This window comes from Girardinichthys multiradiatus, chromosome 2 (genome assembly GCF_021462225.1).
Source record: "Girardinichthys multiradiatus isolate DD_20200921_A chromosome 2, DD_fGirMul_XY1, whole genome shotgun sequence".
Lineage (NCBI taxonomy): Eukaryota > Metazoa > Chordata > Actinopteri > Cyprinodontiformes > Goodeidae > Girardinichthys > Girardinichthys multiradiatus.
The window spans coordinates 49682096-49708186 of NC_061795.1; the positions used below are offsets into that span (position 1 = coordinate 49682096).

Here is a 26091-nt window from a genome sequence, read left to right on the forward strand (position 1 = left end):
GATAAATTCTTGTATTTTAAGAAATTGTGTGAATTTATTCCATATATGTGCAGAGTTTATGCTGTTCAATAATGTCAGAGCTCGTCTCACACCTTTCTATTTTGTTCTAATACCATCGCCTTACTGGGCTGGTATTCACAGGACAATCCTTAACAGACCCAAATATTATTTGATAAAATATTAAATTATTAATATTAAATGTTAAATAATATTCTCAGATTCATAATCACAACAGAATTAAGCCATCAGCTTGAATGGTTAACTGTAATTAAATTAAATATGGGACTCGCTCATCTTGGGTATGACGTCACAGAGACAATAATTTTCCTACTGCAAATATTAATTCGATTGTTTAATTGTACTTCACCTGGTACCTTATCAATACTGTTAGAATTTATTTTTCTTTCTGTTCATGTATGATTTTGTAAGTTCTTATTGGCATTCTTGCACAAATCAATCATATAATTTCATTGTACAGGGAAACGTGTTTCTACCATACATGTGACAATAAACTCTTAAAATCTCCTAGTCTTTGGGTTTAATCAGGGACTCTGACACAAATTATTTAAAAACACGTTGATCTGGATTTAATCTGGAGTAATGGACATCACTACTGCTCACTATAAAAATAAAGCAGTAAAGTGTAAAATACAGATAGTGGAAAGAAAATCAGACCATGTTCAAATCCAGCTATCTCCAGTCAAAAACGCTGCACAGGATATGAGATGGGACAACACACTGGTACTGTCATAAGGAGTCCTTTGGACCAGAGGGTATTTCCTGACAGGTGAGCTTTCATGGTGCATTCAACTACATATGGTTCACTGGGCTGTCTAAATATTAAAACAAGGCTCACGTGTTTTCACCCCTATTTTTTCTTGAATATCATCACAGGTCGTGGTCACTGACTAGTCTGTCACACTCTGAAGTAATGAGGACTATCTAAAAAATATATTTTACTTTTTTCTTGGGAGGATTCTAATTCACCCCATACAGGTAAATGATGCATTCAAAGGTTGATCTGAAGCACTGTAATTTAAGACAACTCAGGTAATAATGCAAAAGTCTGGAACTATTTAGAATGAAGCAGATCATATCAAAGGAGTGATGAAGACTGTCGCCTAAAGATGGCCCTCAGTTTCTGAACCATCCTGAGCTAGAGTCCTGGTTGAAGGAACAAAAAGACTGAAAATGACGGATCTTTTCAAAATAATACTGAAGACAAGCATAATTAAAATTCAGATCAGTTGTTTTTATTCTAACTTGGGTAATAAGAGATGGAAAAAAAGGACGAGGTAAGTTTTCACGGAGCAGGAATGCTCAACATTTTAACTCCTCCCTTCAGGTCGATGGTACAACTTTCCAACTAGATGGTCCAATGAGAACAAATATTATTTTGTCCCAAGTGTTATTAAAGCTCTTAATCAACTTTGACCAAACTTTGCACATTTTAAAATGTTTAACAGTTTTATTGTTCTTTAATATCCTTGTCGATATGTTTGATTATTAGGTGTAAAAAATGGGGTTGACGTGTGAATTATGCCTCGACTGCCTTTGACTGCAGCTATGCACCAAATTTCACCTTGTGGGACAATAAAAAACTAAACAGAAATGAATAATATACAGCAACTTACATAAAGTCATTAAACAATGTAATATGAACAAAACTTTAGCTATAAAATAAAGCTGTGATTATACTGCATTAGTTTACCTTAAAAAGAAAAATTACACTATTATGTAAAAAAACACATACCACAATAATAAGCACTAATGAACTCAGTTTGTCTCCAGATGCATCAGTTTAAGGATGTTTAACTGCTGATTTATCATTTCGGGTAATAGTAGTCAGTGCTTTCTCTCATGTGTTTGTGTTTGATGTTGTTCACTTCATTATGTGCATAAAAGCATATCAATCCTCTTTTCTTAACATTGATTTTTAAAGTTAGAGTATAACTGGACCTGTGTCATATAGTTTAGTTATACGATTTAGTGGGAACTAAATAGTGTAGGCTGATAGATTCACTCAACATTTGAGCAGATAGAAGCATTTATACAACTTAAAGTGCATTCTCTAAACAGTATAAAAACATGTTGATCTTTGAGTTATGAGCACCAGTGAAATCCTTTATGGTTTAACTGTTGAGTGCACAGACAAGCAATACCCTCACGGGGTAATCCATCACATTTGATCATGAAAGGTTGGAAGACGTCATTAAGCTGGTACTGCCAGCACCATATGATAGCCACTGCAGAAGCCATGGCCACCACCACACCCATAAATCCGATCAGGGATGAATACCTGTGCATGTGAGGGTTATAATCCCAGCTTTAATCTCAATTACCTCCACATCTGGTATGTTCATATACATCCCTACAGCCTTCTTGCTCTGTACTCCTCAGGAAAAAATAAAATCAAGACTGCACCTGGACTACCCTGATGAGGAGAGGAAGGATCAGTCTAAGACATGATGCTGCAACACCATCTTGGTGTCTCTTGGTGCTGGACCCCCTCTATGGTTGCAGTACAGAACACAGACACCTTTCTATAAACCTTAAATTTGTAAAGACAGTGGTATCCTTCCAGCTTGAGGTAACATTGTATATAAAAATAAGTGGGTGATGTAAGAAGAGGATTTTGACTGAATTCAAAGAGTGCTTATCTGAGTGTCTGGCTGCGACAGCTGTTTCAGTTTCTTCTTCTCTGAGGAAATTTGAGCTGCGGAAATCTGATTGAGCATCCACGGTGAGCCAAGAAGATTAGACTGCTGTACCCTGAATAAACCAAAAAAACTACAACTCAGCAAATGGATTTCTCTCAGATTACTAGGAGCTTTTATTTGGAGCATTACAAAGTACATTTCATGGTTCTTAGCGTTCACTCTCAATCACCCACCCTCCTTGTCTAAAACAAATAATCTGTCTTCATCACCATCCTTTCATTCTTTAATTACAAAATTACAGTAGGGATCATCCTGCAATACAGCGCTGTGGAAAATGACTTACCCCCTTACAGATTGTTTTGCTTTTCCTGTTCCGCCACACTTAAATGTTTTAGATCATCAAACAAATATTAAAATCAGACAAAGAAAACCTGAGTAGAGAAAACTATTCCAACCACGATTTCTTTTATTAAAGGAAAAAGCTATCAAAACCAACCTGGCCCTGTGTCAAAAAAGTGATTCCCCCTTTTGTTAATTCATAAATAAACAAAACATAACAAAATTTTATGGCTCCTCGCCATCAACCACATCAAGGTGGGATTACTGTCAGACCTGTAGAAACATGAAGTAAAAGGATCTCAAACAGCTACAATTTAGGCCTCGACTTCATGGAACAAATGAGAAACAGTTTTGAAAGGGTTGCAAATCCATTTCTAGGGCTTTAGGACTCCAGAGAACCACAGTAAGAATCATTATCCCCAGATGATGAAAATATGGAACAGTGGAGAACCTTCCCAGGAGTGGCCGAAATACCAAAATCACTTCAACAGCTCACCAACCATTTATTCAGGAGGTGACAGAAGAACCCAGAACATCATCAGAACATTGTCTGTAGGCCTCAGTGCCTCAATTAAGGTCAGAGTTAATGAGATTAAGGACATTAAGAAAGAGAGATTGGGCAAAAATGGCCTTCATGGGAGAGTTCCAAGGCCAGAATCATAGCTGACCCAAAAGAATAAAAATGCTGTTTCATGTTTACCAAAAAACATCTTGATGAGCTCCAAGACTTTTGGAAAATATCCTGTGGACTGATGAGACAAAAGTGGACTTTTTTGAAAGATGTTTGTCCCATTATATCTAGTGTAAAACTAACACAGCATTGTTGAAACAGAACATCATATCTACAGCCAAACATGGTGGTGGAAATGTAATGGTCTGGGCCTGTTTTGTTGCTTCAGTATTTGAATGACTTGATTTACATTGTAGAGCCATGAATGTTGCTCTCTAGCAGAAGATTTTGATGGAAAATGTCCGTTCATCACTTTGTGACCTTAAGCATAAGCACCCTTGGGTTCCACAGCAGAACATAGAACCTGATGCACACCAACATGTCCACCTCTGATTGTCTAAAACGGTCAAAATCAAGATTTTAAAGTAAACTAGTTAAAAGTTTGGTCTTAAATCTGATTGATATGCCGTGGTATGATCTTTAACAGTCTTTTCATGCTGGAAAACTCTCCAATCTGACTAAATTTGTTTGGATTTGTTCCATTAAAAATCTGATTTCCTCTTTCTTTTTTCAGGTCATCTTTGATACTAATTGGTTTGATAGTCTGAAACATTTAAGTGTTACAATAAAGCATAAATAGAACATATCTGTAACTTTTTCACAGCAGCGCATATTACCACAGTTTACAAAACCATCAGTTATTCCTTGGGTCTAAGCATTTAAACATGAGAGAGAAAAACATATACATTACACATGGGCCGGAATGCATTTATTATTTCTACTCAGAACATGGTTTCTCATGTTTAAACTAGGAGGTGCACTTATTTGCATTCATGGCCGAAAGGTTGAGTATGATACCATTTTAGATCATACTTCAGGCAACATATTAAATAGAAATGAAAATTTAACAAACATTGCAGCCAGTTAAAGTATTTTCACAGTGGAAGGAGAAGCAACTTTGGATTTAATATTGCAAGTTTTTGGAAGCAGCCTATTTCTAATATTGCAGAGGCCTTCTGGTCAGACGCAGACAACCATCCTGTTTAAAGGGTTGTTAGTCCTCCAGTTTCTCTTCCCTTTTCCAGTCAATGCACTGAAAAGCAAAAGTACAAAAAACAACATTTATTTGTATCCAAAACAATACAAATGCCAATAATGGGCAGTTAGGCTTTTGGGGTATTAGTCCCTTAGTTGTACTTGTAGTTTAAGCGGCACAAAGATCAGTGAACTTGTTTTAATGAAAGTTCAGCACCCAGCATGAGTCTTCAGAAAGCTGCTGCTGGAAGGCTGTGATTATTAGTTCCTGCAGCTTCACCACCTTTACCAAGCAAAGCCAGAGACTCCATTGACTGCTCCTTGGTTTTGTCTTGATGTTCAGATTGGGGTGACTCCTCCTCGTCTTCACCTCCCACCTCCTGCAAGGCAGCCGCAGCCGCAGCATCTGCACACTCCTCCTTGAACAACCGGTCATGCTCCATCTTGAGCTCTTGGTAGGAGCGGGAAAACATATGGAAGATGGAGGTAGCGGGAAAAGCCATGATGAGAATCCCACTGAGGATGCTGCTCAGTGCCACAACCTGCCCTGGAATGGACCTTGGGACCATGTCACCGTACCCTACGGTTGTCATAGAAATAATTGCCCACCAGTAAGAGGCAGGAATGCTGCTGAAGTCATGGGTGCCGGTAAGCTCGCTTTCAGCTAGGTGGACCAGAGGGGAGAAAAGGGTGACCGCCACACAGAGGAAAAGCAGAAGGAGGCCAAACTCCCGGGTGCTGCGTCTGACCGTCAGTCCCAGCACCTGCAAGCCGAGGGAGTGGCGAGCCAGTCGCATCACATACAGAATCCTAAGTGCCCGCAGGATCCTTAGCACCAGACCCAGTTTGTCCAAATAGCCCTTACCTCCACCGGGTCTCTCGTGCTCAAAGCTCTGATCCTCCTCTGTCACCACAAGTGACACGTAGTAGGGCAGGATGGCCATAGCGTCGATGATATTGAGAGGCCCACGGAGAAAATCAAGCTTGCTGCGTGCCTGAATGAAGCGCAGGATGAACTCCAGGGAGAACCAGGCCACACACACCGTCTCTATGATGAACATGTTGTAGCATTTGGAGGAACACTCACCCTGAGGTATGAAAACAGAAAAGGATTTGGAGGAGAGAGGGGAGAGTGGAGGAGGCAGAGAGATTGAAGATGAGAAGAATGGGGAATTGACAGAGAGGAAGACAGATGGGGAGGGAAACACAGGAAGATGGAGGGGAGAAGACAAAAAATCCTGAGGTCAGATAATCATCCGTAATAATCATTAATAAATCACGAGTAGGTCACTGGGTATGCTAAAGCTACTGCCTTTGCACTGATAGATAACACACTGACACAATCCATCATTTACTTAATTGAGAAGACCTCAAAGATTAATGCAACAGTCTGTGGAAGCTGCGGCAAAACTCAAAATCAAACGTACTCTCTTAACTGTTGTCAAGGACAAGCAATAAAATAAAACATTCCCTCATTGAGGAGAGATTTACAACTGCAGGATGTTTCGGCAACATCTGGTTTGAATCATCACAACTACAAAATGTGAAAAATGTGATCACATCTTTGAAATCCACCCACTCCAACCATAACCCAACATCATGGATTCTAATATTTGGTTGGAATGAAATCTCACCAACATCACTAATAATGTTACTAATAACCTATGTCCATCTGCAAAGAGCAAAGATGAAACTCTGAGGTTTCCAAACTAGACAACCTCCTCTCCACACTGTGAGATCCTGTCCATGAACACTGCAAACAGGACCAGAGAGAAGGAGCAGTTCTGGAGGGCTCCAAGCAACGGTAAAAAAACACCTCTGCAGATGAGAAAATAATGGTGGATAGTTAGATCTGATCTCTGTGGTTTATGTCATTTTTGCTACAAAGTCATTCTCTCTAAACCAAGTTTAATAAAAAACATGCTGACTACACAGCTTGAAATCTTCTCTCTGAGGTTGTTTCTCTGCCTCCTCTTCCATCCGCCTCTTTCCAATTTTCCACATTTTTGTCATTGTACAGTCTCCATTTGTCTTTCAGCGTTGTGCTTTTCTATCGAATTTTTACACAATCCGTCTCTATGCCTCGGCTACCCTCTTCTCTCTCTTCCTGCATCTATGTCCACCTTCTCATCACTCACTCTGTTTCCTCTTCCATCCATTCTGATGCTAGCTTTGAACTTCATCAGGTCGTCTTTACAACATCTAGACAAATGCACTGGGTTGCTGCACTGTGATTGGTTGATTTTCTAGTTCTGTTAACAGTTGTTAGCAGTTAAACGGGTTAATCTATTTTTAAAAAACACATTTTTCAGATGTTTTTAGAAATAAATAATTTATGAATATCAAATTGCATAATGATTACTGGTGGGTTGCATTAGGAAAAACAAATCAAATTATTAACAAGCTTTGTAAATCATTCATCTTGCCTAATCGCATTAATTAGCAATAATTGATACAATAATCATGTGTTTTTCAGTTCAAAGACATGTTTGTTGACAACTGAATCAATAGACATACATGAAAATGTTCCCCAGTCATGGGAAGAAACATGGACTGAACTGTACACAAACTAAGAGACTGGTAAAAACATTTTATTTACACACATTACCTATTTTTAGTCCAGCCCAATAGGGAGAAGTCACACCTGAATCCTTGAATAAAACCTCTTTCTCTATCCTGTTGCCTAGCACAACAAGGTTAAACATAACTTATTTATTTTGACTCTGAACCTGTACCTGAACTGTAGAAGCTAACGTTACCTCTGGTGTCTCTGCTCATATAGCAACATATTTTGCAATGGGGTGATCCTTCTGGTTTAGAGTAGGCTTAATGCATAAAATGTTGAGAAATATATTAGTGGCTTGCATTGCTAATAATCGTTAGCATGAAAACAAACCGTTTTCTGATTTGCAACTAGAATGCTCTCAACTCTGATGTGATGTCTTGTCCTACTGCAAGCTCTTCTAAGACAAATTCAACCATGTGCTGGGAAGCTCAATGCATTCAGTGCATCTTCCTTGTGACTGGCAAACAAACTTTTGGTGTATTATCACCACCTACTGAATTGTACAGGGGTTGGACAATTAAACTGAAACACCTGTCATTTTAGTGTGGGAGGTTTCATGGCTAAATTGGACCAGCCTGGTAACCAGTCTTCATTGATTGCACATTGCACCAGTAAGAGCAGAGAGTGAAGGTTCAATTAGCAGGGTAAGAGCACAGTTTTACTCAAAATATTGAAATGCACACAACATTATGGGTGACATACCAGAGTACAAAAGAGGAAAAATTGTTGGTGCTCGTCTTGCTGGCGCATCTGTGACCAAGACGTGCAGGTCGCACAGCGCATGCTCGCCGACCAGATACTGAGTGTGGAGCGGACCAACCCGGACTCCTTAGTAATCGTCGCTGGTGACTTTAACAAAGGTAATCTGACCCACGAACTCCCCAAATATAGACAGTTTATAAAATGTCCGACCAGAGAGAACAACATTCTGGATCACTGTTACACCACCATCAGAGACGCTTATCACGCCGTCCCACGTGCTGCACTGGGCCAATCCGACCACATCATGGTCCACCTGATTCCTGCCTACAGGCAGAAACTAAAGCTCTGCAAACCTGTTGTGAGGACGACAAGGAAGTGGAGCAGTGAGGCTGTGGAGAATCTCCAGGCGTGTTTAGGCTGTACAGACTGGGATGTGTTCAGGACTACTACCAACAGTCTGGACGAGTACACAGAGGCTGTGACTTCCTACATCAGCTTCTGTGAGGACAGCTGTGTACCGTCATGCACCAGGGTGAGTTACAACAACGACAAACCCTGGTTCACAGCTAAACTCAGAAGGTTAAGACTGGATAAGGAAAAGGCCTTCAGGAGTGGGGACAAAGACATATACAGAGAGGCAAAGTACAAGTTTGGCAAGGCAGTGAAAGAGGCCAAACGACTGTACTCTGAGAAGCTCCAAAACCAGTTCTCAGCCAACGACTCTGCGTCTGTCTGGAAAGGGCTCAAGCAAATCACCAACTACAAGCCGAAAGCCCCCCACTCCATCAACGACCAACGCCTCGCCAACAACCTGAACGAGTTCTACTGCCGCTTTGAAAGACAAAGGGACAGTCCTGCAACCATCCCCCACGACGCCCCCCAACAGCTGCAGCCACAATCCACCACCCCCATCTCTCCAACCTCAAGAGGGGCCTTGGCCCCTCCAACCCCCACCAGCCCCCTACCCACGCCGAGGACGGCTCTTTCCATCCAGGAGAGGGACGTCAACAAACTCTTCAGGAGACAGAACCCCCGGAAAGCTGCTGGTCCGGATTCTGTCTCACCAGCCAGCCTGAAGCACTGCGCTGATCAGCTGTCTCCAGTCTTCACAGACATTTTTAACACCTCACTGGAGACATGTCATGTGCCAGCCTGCTTCAAGTCCTCCACCATCGTCCCTGTTCCCAAGAAGCCAAGGACCACAGGGCTTAATGACTTCAGACCCGTCGCCCTGACCTCTGTGGTGATGAAGTCCTTTGAGCGCCTTGTGCTCTCACACCTAAAAGACATCACCGACCCCCTCCTGGACCCCCTGCAGTTTGCCTACAGAGCCAACAGGTCTGTAGATGATGCAGTCAACCTAGCCCTTCACTTCATCCTCCGGCACCTGGACTCCACAGGAACCTACGCCAGGATCCTGTTTGTGGATTTCAGCTCTGCCTTCAACACCATCATCCCAGTTCTGCTACAGGAGAAGCTCTCCCAGCTGAGTGTGCCCGACTCCACCTGCAGTTGGATCACTGACTTCCTGTCTGACAGGAAGCAGCGCGTGAGGCTGGGGAAGCACGTCTCTGACTCCCTGACCATCAGCACCGGTTCCCCCCAAGGCTGTGTTCTCTCTCCTCTGCTCTTCTCCCTGTACACCAACAGCTGCACCTCCAGTCACCAGTCTGTCAAGCTTCTGAAGTTTGCGGACGACACCACCCTGATCGGACTCATCTCTGATGGTGATGAGTCTGCGTACAGATGGGAGGTGGACCATCTGTTGGACTGGTGCAGCCAGAACAACCTTGAGCTCAACGCTCTAAAGACAGTGGAGATGGTTGTGGACTTCAGGCAGAACCCAGCCCCACCTGCTCCATCACCCTCTGTGACTCCACAATTGACACTGTGGAATCTTTCCGCTTCCTGGGAACCATCATCTCCCAGGATCTCAAGTGGGAGCCAAACATCAGCTCCCTCATCAAGAAAGCCCAGCAGAGGATGTTCTTCCTGCGGCAGCTGAAGAAATTCAACCTGCCAAAGACTATGATGGTGCACTTCTACACAGCCATCATTGAGTCCATCCTCACCTCCTCCATCACCATCTGGTACGCCGCTGCTACAGCCAAGGATAAGGGCAGGCTGCAGCGTGTCATTCGGTCTGCTGAGAAGGTGATTGGCTGCAGTCTACTGTCGCTCCAGGAACTGTACACCTCCAGGACCCTGAAGCGGGCAGAGAAGATTCTGACTGATCCCTCCCACCCTGGTCACAGACTCTTTGAGACTCTCCCCTCTGGCAGGAGGCTGCGGTCCATCCGGACCAAAACCTCACGCCACAAGAACAGTTTTTTCCCATCTGCCACCAGCCTTGTTAACAAAGCCCGGAAACCACACTGACACTCCCCCTTTCCCCCCTTTTTTTTTGCTGACAGGACACTTGTAAATTGTAACTCTATGCGTTACATTAACGCTCAGCTTGGACTCCTGCTTTACTTGCACAATGATCATCTGCACTGTTGTATTGCTCTTGCATCTTATACTGCTCTATATTTACTCTCACTCACTTAAAACTGTGCACATATATTTATATTATATTGTAGATATGTTTGTACTGTTTAATTTGTACTGTATTGCACCGACTACGCCAAAACAAATTCCTTGTATGTCCAAAAACGTACTTGGCAATAAAGCTTTTCTGATTCTGATTCTGATTCTGATGTATCAAGAGCCACGGTATCCAGGGTAATGTCAGCATACCACCAAGAAGGGCGAACCACATCCAACAGGATTAACTGTGGACGCAAGAGGAAGCTGTCTGAAAGGGATGTTCAGGTTCTAACCCGGATTGTATCCAAAAAACATAAAACCACGGCTGCCCAAATCACGGCAGAATTAAATGTGCACCTCAACTCTCCTGTTTCCACCAGAACTGTCCGTCAGGAGCTCCACAGGGTCAATATACACGGCCGGGCTGCTATAGCCAAACCTTTGGTCCCTCATGCCAGAGAATTTAAGTACACCCTTTCATCAAACTTTTTGACAGGTGGGTGGGACTTCCGGTGAGGGCGGGACTTCCGGTTGGCGCCGTGTGGGTGCCATGTGGGCAGGAGGTCACGTGGTCAAGCAGGTGGTGTGTCCAAGGGGGCGTAACCGTGGATGCTGATTGCTTGTCGTCATTAGGGGCGATACCTTAAATGAGTCAATTAAAACACACAGGGGTGTGTTTAAGGGTGTTATTAATAATCTGTATGTTTTTTCAGGCGTTAATACATCTAAAAACAAAAAAGACATGCATCCTTTTATATTTTAAAGGTATAATCAACTTAATGTTGACCTATCACATGAAATCCTAATAAAATGAACTGTGTAACCTGACAGAATTTGTAAGTTCATTTTGCTTTACAGCAGGACCTATTTGTTGAATATATGAGCCAGTCTAAATCAGTTCAGAATAGAAAAGACCTAAAAAGTAAATAAAATATTGTGCTTCACTACATCGATGGAAAGAGAAAAACCTTCAGCTTCTGCGTCAACATACTGGAAAAGCAGCTGAAAGAGGTAAGACAAATATGAGATTAACAGAAAAAAAAAGAACATCAGTATACTGTTTCCAAGTTACAAATTGACTCTAGCAATGATGTGTTTGTTTTTGAATCATGAGAGACTCCATTTTAGGAAAAAAGGAATGATAATTTTAGTTACCTGTAGCTTTTCTAAAACATTTACATCTTAGAGTAAAAGGTTATTCGGGGGGGGGGGGGGGGGGGGGTTACAGTTATACTATATACAACTGTTAAGGGCGAAGTCAGGAAGGGCAGTTAGGTCTGTTCCTTAGATAACCATATCACCTTTGAACTCAAGAAAGGGTTTTGGTCTTAAAAACATAGTCTTTGCAGTTGAGATAACACTGTCATGTTCTGGTATAAATACTGTGTGTAAATGTTGGGGCTCTGTTTCATTGGTTAACCTCAGTGTCAGGGTCTTCAAATGCTGAATGTCTTTGAACCATAACACTTGTTACATTGAAAATACCAGTACTGACAAGAAAAAATGTCGGTAAATATTTCAGGAAACCCAGAAATTGTGGAATCTACTTCTGATAATAATTCACAAAAGCACAATGACATCTTTAAACGTAAGTAAGTAAGTAAGTATTCATCTTTAAGAAATCATTAAATGCATGTGAATGTTCTCTAATTTTGTTTATATATATTGTTTATATATATATATATATATATATATATATATATATATATATTTTTTTCTTTGTCATAGAAACCACCGCTGATGACCTTGATGATTTCATCTTGACACAATCAGATTATGGTAAGTAAATGTTAAATGCAATAAAATATATATATATATATATATATATATATATATATATATATATATATATATATATATATATATGTATTTTAAGCATAGTTCAATAAAATGTCATATAAACCTGTTTACAGATACATCCAAAGATGCCACATTGAATCCGCCCACCAGAAGGTCGCTTTTCAAAGATCAAGACAGCTTTCAGCAGAGAGGCACCGTTTCAGTTCAACAAGAAGTGAAATCTGGAGGTTTTACCGCAAAGAATCGGAGTAAGATTAAAAAAAAAACTATTTTTCGTTTTATTTATGAACGCTGTGCTGCGCAGCGTAAGATAACTTTTATTGTCTTCTGTTTTTACAGAATATTTAACCCCGGCCAAAAGACAGCGACTCTCCGCGCTACAAAGCAGAGCAACGCTAGTGAGTGGTTTAATGAACGGTACGTTTTAATTCATACATACTGAATTAATTTCAATTCCTTTGTTTTTTTTTTGTTTTTTTTTTCAGCTTTAATGTGATTATTTCAATATATATATATCTATCTATCTATATATATATATAAATATATATATATACATTTTTTTTATTTATTTATTTATTTTTTTGTTCATTCTCCTTACAGAGGTAACGTTGATGGTAGGACAGATTGGCCACAGAAACGGACAGCGCAGGAAGACAGTCTTCGTAATAAGGCCTCATCGTTAACGCTTCTGGCAGCATGTCAGATTCTGTTAAAGAAGCATTTTGGTGACATCAAGGTGATTTTAAACTGAACTGATCACTGTGTTTTTTTTTTTTTTTCTTTCTGTAGGTTAGTTTTATTTTTTATTTTTTTCTTATGTTCATAGAAATGGATAACAGAATCAGACTTGCCCTGGATGAAATAAGAAATTTAGTTAATGAACTTAACGAAATTCCCGTTAATGCAGAAGTAGCAGATAACATCGTTTTAAATGCATCTCCTGCTAACAGTGAAAATGTAATAAATGAAGATCAGCACGGTGACTTTTTAAACGTAATCAATCAGGCTCTTGAAGATTTAAATAGAGCACCGTCTCCACACAGCAGCATTGAGGAAAATGATCCACCTGACACTCATCAGAATCCTTCTACGTCACACGCCGCAGATCATCACGGGGGTCATTTCCATACGGACGTAGCAGTTAGTTCTGATCAAATAGGACGAAACCCTCCAGCCATGGTTGAACGTGAACATTTTAATAACCATGAAATAAGGAGACCTTTTACCATACCGCCGCCCTGTCCAAGTAACGTTCCAGATTTAGCAGCATTCTATACAGACATCATGCGTATTATCATTGAATTAGCCGACGCTGCGAGATCGTTAACCAGACGTAATGACGTTGTGCAGCTGGAATTAGTGGGTGAAAATCTCAATCGTCACATCACATTTACTGTTACAGATGATGGAAATATGATCCTGCCTGCTTTCGAAAACTTCCTCGACGATTTAGTACAATCGAATGCAAATATACCTGTAGATAATAACATGGAATTTGTTCTTCAGGTTGTTAATGACCCAGCAGGAGGTTCTAAGCGTAAAGCTGCAGGAACGTTAGACTGTGAACTGTTTAATAAGAAAATGCGTCATTTGTATATTATAAACAATACCGGTAATCAGTTATGTTTTGCAATCAGCCTCGCACACGTCTCTGATCCTGAGCTCACGGATCACCGTGCTGTAGAACTGGGGAGGAGATGGCACCATCAGGCAGGCCTTGACGAGCAAACAGCAGTTACTTTTAGTGATATTGGTAAATTTGAAACCGTTCTGAAGAGAAAAATTGTAGTGTTTCACAGAACCACGGGCTCTACTGCTCTGTGTAAATTTGAGACCAGTTTCCCTGATCGTTCAAACCCTCTGTTTTTGCTGTTATTTCAAGGTCATTACTATGGGATAAAAAATCTCAAAGGTTTTATGAGGTTCAGATATATTTGTAATTACTGTTACGCCAGCTATGATAATGCAAATACACACCATTGTGAAGGTTATTGTCCAGTGTGTCGAACATATACATGTATGCAAGAGATTAGCAATCCTGTAAACTGTGCAGGCTGTCAAAGAATCTGTCGTAATTCTTCATGTTTCAGTAGACACAGGGAACCGCGCATCAGAAATAGTGCTGAAAGGCCTATGAGTGACTGTGAGTTGGTAAAACTGTGTAAAGTATGCAAACGGATATACGTTATTCCAATCAGTAAACCGAATAACCCACACGTGTGTAATGTAAAATGCAGTATTTGTGGTGAAAATGTACCCCCCAGCCTAGACATTACATGCGATGATCATAAGTGTTACATTCAGCCTTGCAGTGCAATTAATCAGCTTGATGATAAACTGATTTTTTATGATTTCGAATGCCTCGTCAATGAGAGCGGCGTGCATACCCCCTTTCTGGTCTGTGCTAAAACGTTGAAAGGTGATGAATGGTACGCTTATGGACTGAATTGCACCCAAAAATTTCTCCTGCATTTCAGGAGGCCGAAGTACAGAGGCTTCACCTTAATAGCGCACAATGCACGGGGGTACGATGGTTACTTGATTCTCACAGCAATGCTGCAGTTAGGCATTAAACCTCATCTCATCATGGTAGGAAGTAAACTTCTCTGTTTAACCGACCCTGATTACAGGTTAAAATACATTGATAGCCTGTCCTTCATGTGCATAAAGCTTAGCGCCATGCCGAAAGCGTTAGGCTTTACCGATCAAAGCAAGGGTTTTTTTCCCCACCTATTTTCCTCTGAACTACATCTCCAGTATGTGGGGCCTTTTCCTCCTCCATCCTGCTACGCTGTAGAACGCATGAGTCTTCAAGAACAACAGCTGTTTAGTAGCTGGTACAGAGAAGCGAGCAAAGAGGTCTTTGACTTTAAGAAAGAAGCTATTCGTTATTGTAAAAATGACATTGAAATTATTTTTCAAGGATGCTTAAAATTCAGAGACAAGTTCTTTAAGGAGACAAGTGTGGATCCGTTTAAAAGTATCACAATAGCATCAGCCTGCATGAAGGTTTTTGTAACCAATTTCCTTCCTCCTCAAACCTTAGCCATTCCATCACCTCTGGACTACAGACGTAGCAGTAAAACGTTCTCCAGCGCGTCCATTCAATGGCTCGGCTGGATTGCAGACAGCAGAGCCATATTTATCGAGCATGCATTAAATAGGGGTGAAAAGAAAATCGGGCCATATTCAGTGGATGGGTATGCAGAGATTAACGGTGTCAAAGTTGCGTTTGAATTTTACGGCTGTTTTTTCCACGGCTGTAAAAACTGTTACATGCCTCATGACAAGTGTCCGTTGAGAGGGGTCGCATTTGAACAGTTTTACGCAGCCACTGTTGAGAGAAGCAAGGTGTTACAAACTGTGTACGGCCTTCGTCTCGAAGTCATATGGGAGCATGAGTGGATTGAAATGAAAAAATCAGACCCAGGGGTGATCAGCTTTCCCCCGGGATGCTCTGTATGGTGGACGCAACTGTCCTATGAAGTTGAGATACACAGCGGAACCGGATGAAACTGTACACTATGTGGATTACACATCTCTGTACCCTTATGTAAACGCCAACTGCGTTTTTCCCCTCGGACACCCCACCATCATTTACAAAGATTTTGATGACCCCAGCAGCTACTTCGGTATAATCAAAGCTGTGGTCTACCCACCACGTAACCTGTTGTTCCCTGTTTTACCTTACAGAACATCCCAAGGTAAACTTGTGTTCACTCTCTGCTGCTCATGCGCTGAATTAAATTACCAGTCAGGTCCCTGCATGCATAATGATGAAGACAGAGCTCTGATGGGAGTTTGGGTGAGTGTAGAACTCTGTAAAGCGTTGGAGTGTAGTTATCGTCTTGCTAAAATCACAGAGGTGTGGCATTTTGAAAAGAGAAGTGATACAATTTTTAAAGGTTACATTCATTGCTTTTTAAAGGGTAAGCAGGAGGCTTCAGGCTATCCGTCTGAAGCAGTGGATCAGGAGAGCAAGTCAAAGTATATAAGCGACTACAAACTGCATCAGGGCATCCAATTAGACCCTGAGAAAATCGAGGTGAATCCTGCCAAAAGGCAGGTGGCAAAATTGTGTTTAAACAGTTTTTGGGGGAAATTTGCGCAAAGAAGTGATCTGTCTCAGACCACAGTCATCACTAACCCTGAAGACTTTTTCAGCTTCATGTTCTCGAGTAAATACAGGGTTAACTATTTTCATTTTTTCAACCCTGAAATGTGTGTAGTGCAGTGGAACTACAGCAAACGTGTCATATATCCACCAAGTAAGACAAATAATGTGTTTATAGCAGCATTCACCACCGCTTATGCACGTTTAAAACTTCTCAGCAGCATGGAGAAGTTACAGGACAGATTGATTTATATTGACACGGACAGTTTGATTTATGTGACAAAAAGTGGTGAAACTCCTCTGGAATTGGGGAATTATCTGGGTGATCTTACTGACGAGTTAGATGGTGACAGCATTTCGGAGTTTGCATCGACAGGACCCAAGAGTTATGCATACCAAACTAAAAACCGTAAAAATGTAATGATACGTGCTAAAGGCATCACTCAGACGCATGAATGCAGCGAGAGGGTCAATTTTGACAGCATCAAAGGGCTGGTCCAGGGCTACTTACAAAGGTCAAGTGAGGGTGTCATTGAAATCCCTCAACACACGATCAGGAGGGATAAAAAGAGATTCCGTTTGACAAACGCGACATTTCTTAAAAAGTTTCGACTGGTGTATGATAAGAGACGTCTTTTGTCTGACGGGACAACTCTGCCTTTCGGTTATTAGAGTTGAAGAAGAAATAAAATAAAAAGTCACATGGATTTACAGGAGATTGATTTTGATCCTAGATTTAGAGCACCTTTCTCATGTACGATAGTTGGACCCAGCGGCTGCGGGAAAACTTTCTTTGTAAAAAGTATTTTACAAAACTGTAATCATGTCATGGATATTGTTCCAGAAAATATTGTATGGATTTACACATCTTTTCAACCCATGTATGCTGAATTGCAGAAGATGAATAAAAATATTACCTTTGTGGAAGGATTGCCTCATTCTTTTGAAGACAAAAACCTGTTTCCTCCTGATCAGAATCATCTGATTATTCTAGACGATGTTATCGCTCAAGCCTCAGACGATGAAAACGTGATGAAGGTCTTTACCCAGTTTCGTCACCATCGTAATATGAGCGTCATGATGTTGACTCAGAATGTTTTTCATCAGGGAAAGTTCAGTCGCACTATTAGTTTGAACTGTAATTATATGGTGTTGTTTAAGAACCCGAGAGATAAGCTGCAGCTGAATATACTGGCCCGCCAAATGTTTCCATCTCAAAAGGGTCTCCTCTTCTTGGAGAGTTTTGAAGACGCAACGAGAGAAGCTCATGGATATTTAATCATCGATTTTACGCCTACCTGCCCAGAACATTTCAGACTGAGAACGGGGATACTTCCTCAGCAGTGGCCTGCTGTGTACGTGCCCAGAACAAAGTAAGTCATCATGTCAGCGCGTATAAAAAGGAATTTACCATTATTCAGAGCTTTGTACCAGGCCTGTCCACAGAAACGTAAAGATATTCTCGCACACTGCTCTCCCGACTTTATTCAGGCTCTGTGCGAGATTGCACTGAATATCCTAAAAGGTAACATTAAACTATCACCCTCTCAACACCGACAATTGAAGAAACAAAGAAATATCATCAGATTGTTGGGTGATAAAAGAACCGGGATAAAAACTAAACAGTTGGCTCTCAAAAAGCAACGAGGTGGTTTTATTCTCCCCATCTTAACGGCTCTTGCACCCTTGATCGGTGATCTAGTGGGTGGAATCATCAGGAGATAATGTCTCTCAGAACATCGCAGAAGATGTTTCTCATTTCCCCTCATCAATTCAAGCGTCTGACCCAGTCAGACACGTCCATCAGACAGACGGCGGAGGAGAATTTGGATGCTGAAATGAGAGCGATATTAAACGAGCCGGGTTTGACTTCTTATGAAAAAAATCAAGAGATACGATGCTCTTCTCCAGAGGTATCTGACTTTACTTAAGCAAGGTGTCAAAGAAGAAAAACAGCGGGTCAGTTTAACGCTGCAGCGTGACACAGAGGTTCCTGAACATGAGCGGTCCCAAGAAAAACAAGGCCCAGGGCAGGACGAGGCCCCTAAGGATCAGGTTCTTACGGAAGTACTGAAAAGCCTTCCTAAACACAACCGTAAAAATGCCGAGTACATTTTGAAGAAATTATCCGAAAGAAGTGAGAGTTGGACTTCGCGAGGTGAATTTGTGTTTAAAGGAAATGTTATAAAAGGGTCCCACATGATTGATTTGTTGAAAAATCTCATGCTTCCGTTTAAAAAATCTGGAGCATCACAAACCCGAGGATGGTCTGATTTTCTACACACCATGTCAGAAGTAAACATACCTATATCTTCAGTCATTAACCCTTATGCTCGTGAAGAATATAGACGTTTCAAAACAGAGGGTACATCTATTGAAAATGGGGGTACACCCCCCAGCGTTAAGCAGAGAAGAAAATGAAGAAGAAGGCAGATAACTCATTCTCCCTAACGGTCGAGATCTGAGCTGGAAGATCCAAAAAATGCTGATGGGAGATCAAAAAGGTCTCTTCGTAAGACGACACTACCACCCCGATGGATTACATTTTCACCATAAACCGTTATAAGAAAATGAAACATGTAGTCTATTTCTTTTATTCAATAAAATATTTATTGATTATATTTTTCAAGTCTAACTTTGTTCTCTACTTCACACACTAACATATGATGTCATTACACAAATATTAAATCATAAGAAAAAACAAACAATGAAAAAAAAAATAAGACAATTTAAATTCCATAACAATCCATAAATATCTCCAAAGAGCATATTCCGTGAGTATAAAATGTACAACTTTGATTAATGACACATTTCTGATATTTTTTCACAAAGTTAGATACCATTAAATCATTCTTAATCACATCTCCGGTGTATTAAGTGTGACAACACTTGCTGCATTGATAATCCGCACGCTCTATGACATAGATAAAAAATGCAATGGTGACCGCACACAGTGGACAGAGTGTTTTGAAGCTGATTATTATGATACAATATTTTTGATGATCTGTCTTCTAAAAATGTTACGATGCTTGACGGGTAGAACTCGAAATCCGGAGAGAATCCATAAGAGTCAAAAAAGCTAGATTGACCATTCTCATCCAAAGTCAGAGCTAGCCAGTGTTCTCCAGGCATGTGTGAAGGATGTGTGTTCACAATAAAGTAGGCCGGCCCTCGGAATTTGTTAGCTAGCAGCGGCAGCTGGTCGCACGGCCATACACCACAAAACAAATCTCCCAGCAGATGATGCATCAGGCTCTCAATTTCATGATTATTCATGCCTAATTAGATTAATAATAATCCACCAGCACACGCCTCTTTGAATCAATCTCTAAAATAGAGTCATAACAAGCGTAGATGATCAGCGTGGTGGTAGATAGAGCATCTGTGTCCTCGCCCGGGTTAAGATTAAATGTGAATAGAGAGTATCCTTGATTAAATTCCTGACGTGTTATACTCAGCGGAAGATCTTTTAGATGTCGTCCTGTAGCCGTAAACAAGTTGTAATACTCTCTCACTGAATGACCTTGGTTAAGATTGGGCTGGAAGGCCTTAGCAGGAATTTGTCTGCCATCCTTAAACAAAGCTAAATATTCCATATCAAAATGATTAAAGTCAAACGGATTGAGATTGCGTGTTCCTGTAAAAGCATCATGATCCAGTAACGCAATCACCACATACTTGGGAAAGACGCCTAAGAAAAGATTCTCTTGGTTGCACACCCTTGAATTTTCAGGGATGGAATATGTTTTTACATTCACACGTGAAAGTGGATACAGAGCATTTGCTTTCATTAAAGCTGTGTGACCCAGTCGTACAGCTGGAGAGACAGTAACTTTTTTGAGAAAAAGAGATGCTCCTAATATCCTGAGTTTGAAAGTAGAGTCTCTTGCTGCCATGAGACAAAAGGCATCGTTGGCTCTTGTAAGTTTAATTTTAAGGTCAACAGAGTTTAAAAGAAGTCTTTCACAGAAAAATATGTCTGCATGCAGGGGGCCTAGGAGATGTACCTCCCTGGAATTTTCCGTAAAGCCTGCTCTGCTGTTAAGACCTTGGTTAGGGCCGTTAGTTGTAACAATAGAGTTCAGAGCACCTGCAGTGTCTTTATAAAAAAGACCAGAGCTAAACTGGGTTTTTAAAGAATCCTCAGAAAAATGTAACAATGTCTCAATCATGGCTCTATATGGATGTGTAGCGCTGGATTGTGAAATCATTCGATCTCCGAGAGTGACGTCACACTGACTGAAGATGGTGTTTAACGGGTAGTTGATGAGCCCTACAGGTGCATCATCCGGCAGGTTTGTTCCATTCTCGTTAGTAATTTTCACTCTGAGATGCAACAGCGTATCGTTGAGATCCAGATACTTTTCTCCGTCTCCCGGAATGAAAAACTCGATCGGCCCTCCATCAGTGATTGCTGATAAAGGCTGGATCTCGGTGTAAATTTTATCTTCGATCGATAGCTGCGTCATCGGGGCAGAAAATAAGTCCAACTCTGCCAGCGTGCACTCTGATGATTTGTTATGTAAAAGAGCCATTATTTAAATATATCAAAACTTGCGGATGACTTCCTTCCTCTTCGTTTGTCAGCTGCGACTGATCTCCTTTTTCGCGTTTGTCGTTGTTTTTTAACCGTCCTTAAACGATCACCGGGGGGTCTTGTTCTGGGTCTTTTGGATAAAACCATAATTCCTGAACCTTCTTGACCGTCGGTGTGTGTAGAACCACTCATTTTACTCACGGCTCTACCTATGACATCCGAAGCGATATTTGATGCAGCTGTTTTAAGATGGGGTTTTGCAATTGCAAATCCTTTTTTAACCAGAGGGGATACGAAGCGGAATAATTTTGAAAATAATGATCCAATTCCGCATCCGTACATGACCGGGGCCCCATAAAACCCTGGCAGATTACCGCCTGATTGACTTACATAGTAATTTACAAAGCAATTTGGATCACGTCTCAGACTTAGCTGTGCCATGTTCTCTCTTGCCTGCTTGATGCAGTGTTGAATGACCAGCGTAATATGAATGATAACCAATCAATCTTAGAGGTTATATACATATCTCTGGAATAGTTTATACAAATAAAATTTATCTCAGGCTACGTTGTGATATCACCGGTCTGAAGTGTAGTCTTATGACGGTCTTTCCATAGACGAAATTTACAGGAACGTTTTGGTCCGATTTAATTTCTATATTGATATTTTCAATATGTCTTCTGGAGACTGGAAGGTAGTGGGCAGGGTTAAACGTCTGAGTAATCATATCACTGAATTTGCCTTGTACTTTGACGGTCCGCAGTAAAGGTGCAAAAGTGTCGCCTACTATTTGAGGGCTGACCACGTCGCTGTAACAGTATAGGTGATAGAAACCAGCCTTTATATCCGCCGGAAAAGAAGCCAGTTTTGGTTCAGAAACATGAATCCATTCCCCTGGTTTCACGCCCATCATATAAGCTAGAGTGCTGAAGAAGCGTATTTCATACGGACTGTTTGCTTGAAATGCAAATCTCTTTTGAACTTTGCTGAATTTAATGCGTAAACCCGATTTCAATTTTTTGAAAAACATTTCCATCTCTGTCTCGAGTTGAATAACGCTGTTATAGTAGCCACTTCTGATCCTTTGCGTATTGATCTCCACATCACCAACCTTCCTCCATTCAAAGTAGGCATCATAATCCGGTAAGTTATGCCATGTATGAGGGTATGAAATCTCGGCTAATGCAACCATCCATTGGCCTTCTAAATCAATATGTTGAGCTAAATTTACACGGAAACTTGAACTGGTATTATTTTTAAACACTTCCATGCTAGCATTAGATGGAAGAGTAACGTAAAAGCCATCATCCTCTACCTGACGGTTCATGATGCTGTGTCAACTGTGAGGTTTAGTGCAAACCTTTTTTATACGTTTCGAAGTTCATCAAACTTGATCCAACTGTTGAATTTCTCAGGCCAGTTTTTCCAGCTTACAAAAACCTGTTTGACACCCTTGACCGTACGTCGTTTTAATATTTTTTCCACTTGATACATCTTGTCTTTAAATATTTTTACTTTTTGAAGTTCCTCAGCGTAAAAGAAACCCTCGATAGGTTCTCCATCCAAATCTTTGAGTTTGTATACAGGAGGAGAACGGGGTATCCGCTCATACACTGTAAACACTTCATCCGTAAAACTCTGTTCGTATTTTTTGTCAAACACTCCACGGACCTTGGATATTCTGACAAGATCCCCTTGTTTAAACGTTGTCACTGAGTCCTTGCAATATCTGTTGGACTTGACATCATACAGATTCTGAAACACTTGAAAAGCATTTTCTGGGGTCACTTCCATAGGGCTCATTTTAATGCTGGAGTGGTAGGAATGGTTGTAGCTTCTAGCTAGGTTTTGCAGTACATCGACGTACCGCCGGGTATTGTTAGCTGTAAAATATCTCCACATCCTTGTTTTTAATGTGCGGTTAAATCTCTCGACCACTGAAGCTTTTGCTTCACTCGCTGTGGCAAAATGTTCAATACCGTGTTTCTCCATTAAAACCTTAAATGTCTTGTTAAAAAATTATTTACCGGCATCAGTCTGAAGTTTTTTGGGGATCTGACTTTCTTTAAAAACTGATTCAAATGCCTTTACCACCTCAGCGGCTGTTTTCCTCTTCAAAACTCATACATATGCCCTTTTTGAAAAGATGTCAATGACTGTTAATAAATAATTATAACCATCATTTTCCTTGGCCAGAGCTTGCATGTCACAGAGATCAGCCTGGAACTGCCTCAATGGTCTGGTGACAAAAACTCTGTTTCTCGGGAACTTTATTCTTGCAGGTTTATGTAGAGTATAGGTATCTTCTCCTGATAAAAAATCTTTAACTTTTTCAACCGCAACCTTCTTTCCCGTTTCATCTTGCATAACCCTCCTCAGCCTATCTACACCCCCAAAACTTCCCGGATTTGAAGGGCTATAATATACTTTCTTCATCAGCCGTCTTCCTGCCATCTCTGCCTTATGCTCACTCTGCCGATTACTTGTTAAATAATGAGAAAAAACACACAGGAGGGTAGATCCTTATCCTTTTTTATTTTTTTATTTTTGTATTTAATATTTAAAAAAAACAACCAAAAAACAAAATCAGATAAATGCAGATTAATGCAGATGAATTCAAACACTACTAGCTTTTAAACAACATTTTGGCAAAGGTTACTATGTTCCTACTTTAATTGTATTTAATAGTAAAAAGAAAAAAGAAGAAAAATCATATAATGCAGATTAATTAAAGTACTGGAATACTAAAAAATAAAAAAAAATAGAAAATGATACAACAAGTCATCAAACATGTGAGATCAGTTTGTCAGTCCATAGCACTCTGAAACAGAGTTAAGTTGTTTGAGATGTTTTTCATCGACCATGCGATCATAAACGTGCGCTATTGCACTGTGGATGCCTTGTACCGATTTCAGTTCATATAAAACCATCTTGGCAATCGTCTTCACTCTGAAGTCATCCGCTTGTATGCGTCGAAGTACCAGAAGATTCTGAATAGCAGGAACGAGTTTGGGGGTTACGAGTCGTCATACGATGCGTTGAAAGTTGACTTGGTAATAATCCTCCCCCAATACCTCCAGGCAATGGTGTTGACGCTGGCTTGGGTGGTTCGTTATACATCCATAGCAGGTTTCTCTGAGATAGTTCAAAGAGGTTATGTTGAATAAATGAAGTATCGCTGTTTTCACCGTATTGATGAGGGTGGTTGAGAACCAACCATCAATTTCGTCCTCCTGGTTACTCTCATCCTCTGCTGAAGGCTGAGGGTCCTCCATCGGTTCCAGGGTTTGTGTAGGGGCTTCGGTAGAGGGTGAGTAGCTGGTAGCTACCTCATCCTCCACGACCACCTTCATGTCTTCAGGCAGGACATTCGTGTCTACAGACTCAGCCATGAATAGCGGTGATGGTGAGCAGAGGTCTGGAGAAAGCGGTAGATATTTCATGTTGTATCCTGTAGGTGATGCAGGACTGAAGTGGTTCTCTGAGAATGAGGATGTTGAGGTGGATGGTGAGAAGAGGTCAGGGGAAGGCGGATGATATGGTCCAATGTTGAAGCTTTCATCGTGCTCAGGAGAGAAGTGGATCTCTGCTCGGTGGTTGTAGAGATCCCTGTATGGTGTCGGTCCACTCATTCTCATGATACGATTCTCAGTGTCTGTGAGCTTGCAGTTATCCCCCCGTATATATATCATAGGAAGGGGCGTGTCCTCAGAAGAGGGTTCGTTCTAAACGTAAAACAGGAAACGTCAGCGTTTTTTTCACTGACATGACATCGATCCAACTATGTGAGTTGTGGAAAAGGTCGGAAAGACGATGTCCAATTTCACTCATCTTCTCTGCCCAAGCTTCAAACGGCAGAGCCAGCATTGTCTTGAATACGCCGCAGTCCTGATTGAAAGCCTCCAACACAAACAGATCTGAGGGACTCGTCCGGTTGTTCCTGCGTCTGCTTGCCCGAAAAGACCAGCGGCCATTTGCTGTGGTTTTTGACCCCCACACTGCGCTAAAGAGAGGTTCTCTCTCAGCTATTTCAACATTGGATGCTATATGAAACATTCTCGCCCGTTTTACAGGTCGAGGAGACAGTTCATTTTCTTCTTCTTCTTCCTCCCTCTCCTGCATTGAGACTGTTTCAGGGCTATCATTAAGGTGCGGGATTGCAAGCCTTAACACAGCCCAGTCGCTGTGGGTGAGAGTACACAGAGCCAGTGATCCATTAAATACCTCGTCTTGATCCAATTGATACAGGCAAAGCTCTCCTATTTCATACATGAAAATATAACCCCAGCTGCCAACCAGGCCATATGGCTCCAAAGACCATTCTTCCTGCAGAGTGTCGAACGGGGGTCTTTGTACCCTGCAGATGTAGTATGTTGATTTCTTAGGAGCATTCAATTCACGGGATGAATACTGATAGACGGTCACTGGGGTTTCGCACAGAACTGACATACCTCTTGGCCGACCCGAGGTCTGATTTTCAACCATGGTTGTTGAAGTTGATGTTGGATCCTCATCATCGGTAGAGTATGTCATGACGGGAATTCCGATAGGTATCTCCGTTGAGGAAGTATATGATGCAGTTGCTTGTTCATCATCATCATCTTGGCACGCGTTGCGTTTCTCCTCCGCTTGACGATAAACTCTCTTAACTCTAGCCATTGTTGAACGGGTGTTCTTTTTTCCAACGAATGCTGCATGTAAAGTGCAGAGTTTTATCCCTGTATTTAAAGTAAACAGTAAAGCACGCCCCATTGTTTTCATTGGGTTATTCAAGGTTTAACAATGCTTACAAACACACCCCCTCTATTTTTAATTGGTGCTGATGCCAAACAGTTTCCGATAATACCATATTTGTCTTGTTCTATTTATAACAAACACACCCCTGTGTTTTAATTGACTCATTTAAGGTATCGCCCCTAATGACGACAACCAATCAGCATCCACGGTTACACCCCCTTGGACACACCACCTGCTTGACCACGTGACCTCCTGCCCACATGGCACCCACATGGCGCCAACCGGAAATCCCACCCTCACCGGAAGTCCCACTCACCTGTCAAAAAGTTTGATGAAAGGGTGTACTTAAATTCTCTCATGCCAATGCCAAACATTGGTTTCAATGGTGCAAGGAGCACAAAT

At 41.2% G+C, this 26091-nt stretch overlaps 1 protein-coding gene across 3 annotated transcripts in view; it reads right to left on the bottom strand.

Annotated features, from left to right (window-relative positions):
- Positions 1-2805: 2805 nt before the first annotated feature.
- Positions 2806-26091, bottom strand: part of kcng4a (potassium voltage-gated channel, subfamily G, member 4a) — a 49001-nt gene continuing 25715 nt past the window's right edge. For all 3 annotated transcript variants that reach the window (XM_047355073.1, XM_047355065.1, XM_047355083.1), the window contains one exon: positions 2806-5792. In XM_047355073.1, coding sequence (XP_047211029.1) covers positions 4935-5792 — 858 coding nt within the window. In that variant the 3' untranslated portion in view covers positions 2806-4934. The remainder of the gene's footprint in view (positions 5793-26091) is intronic.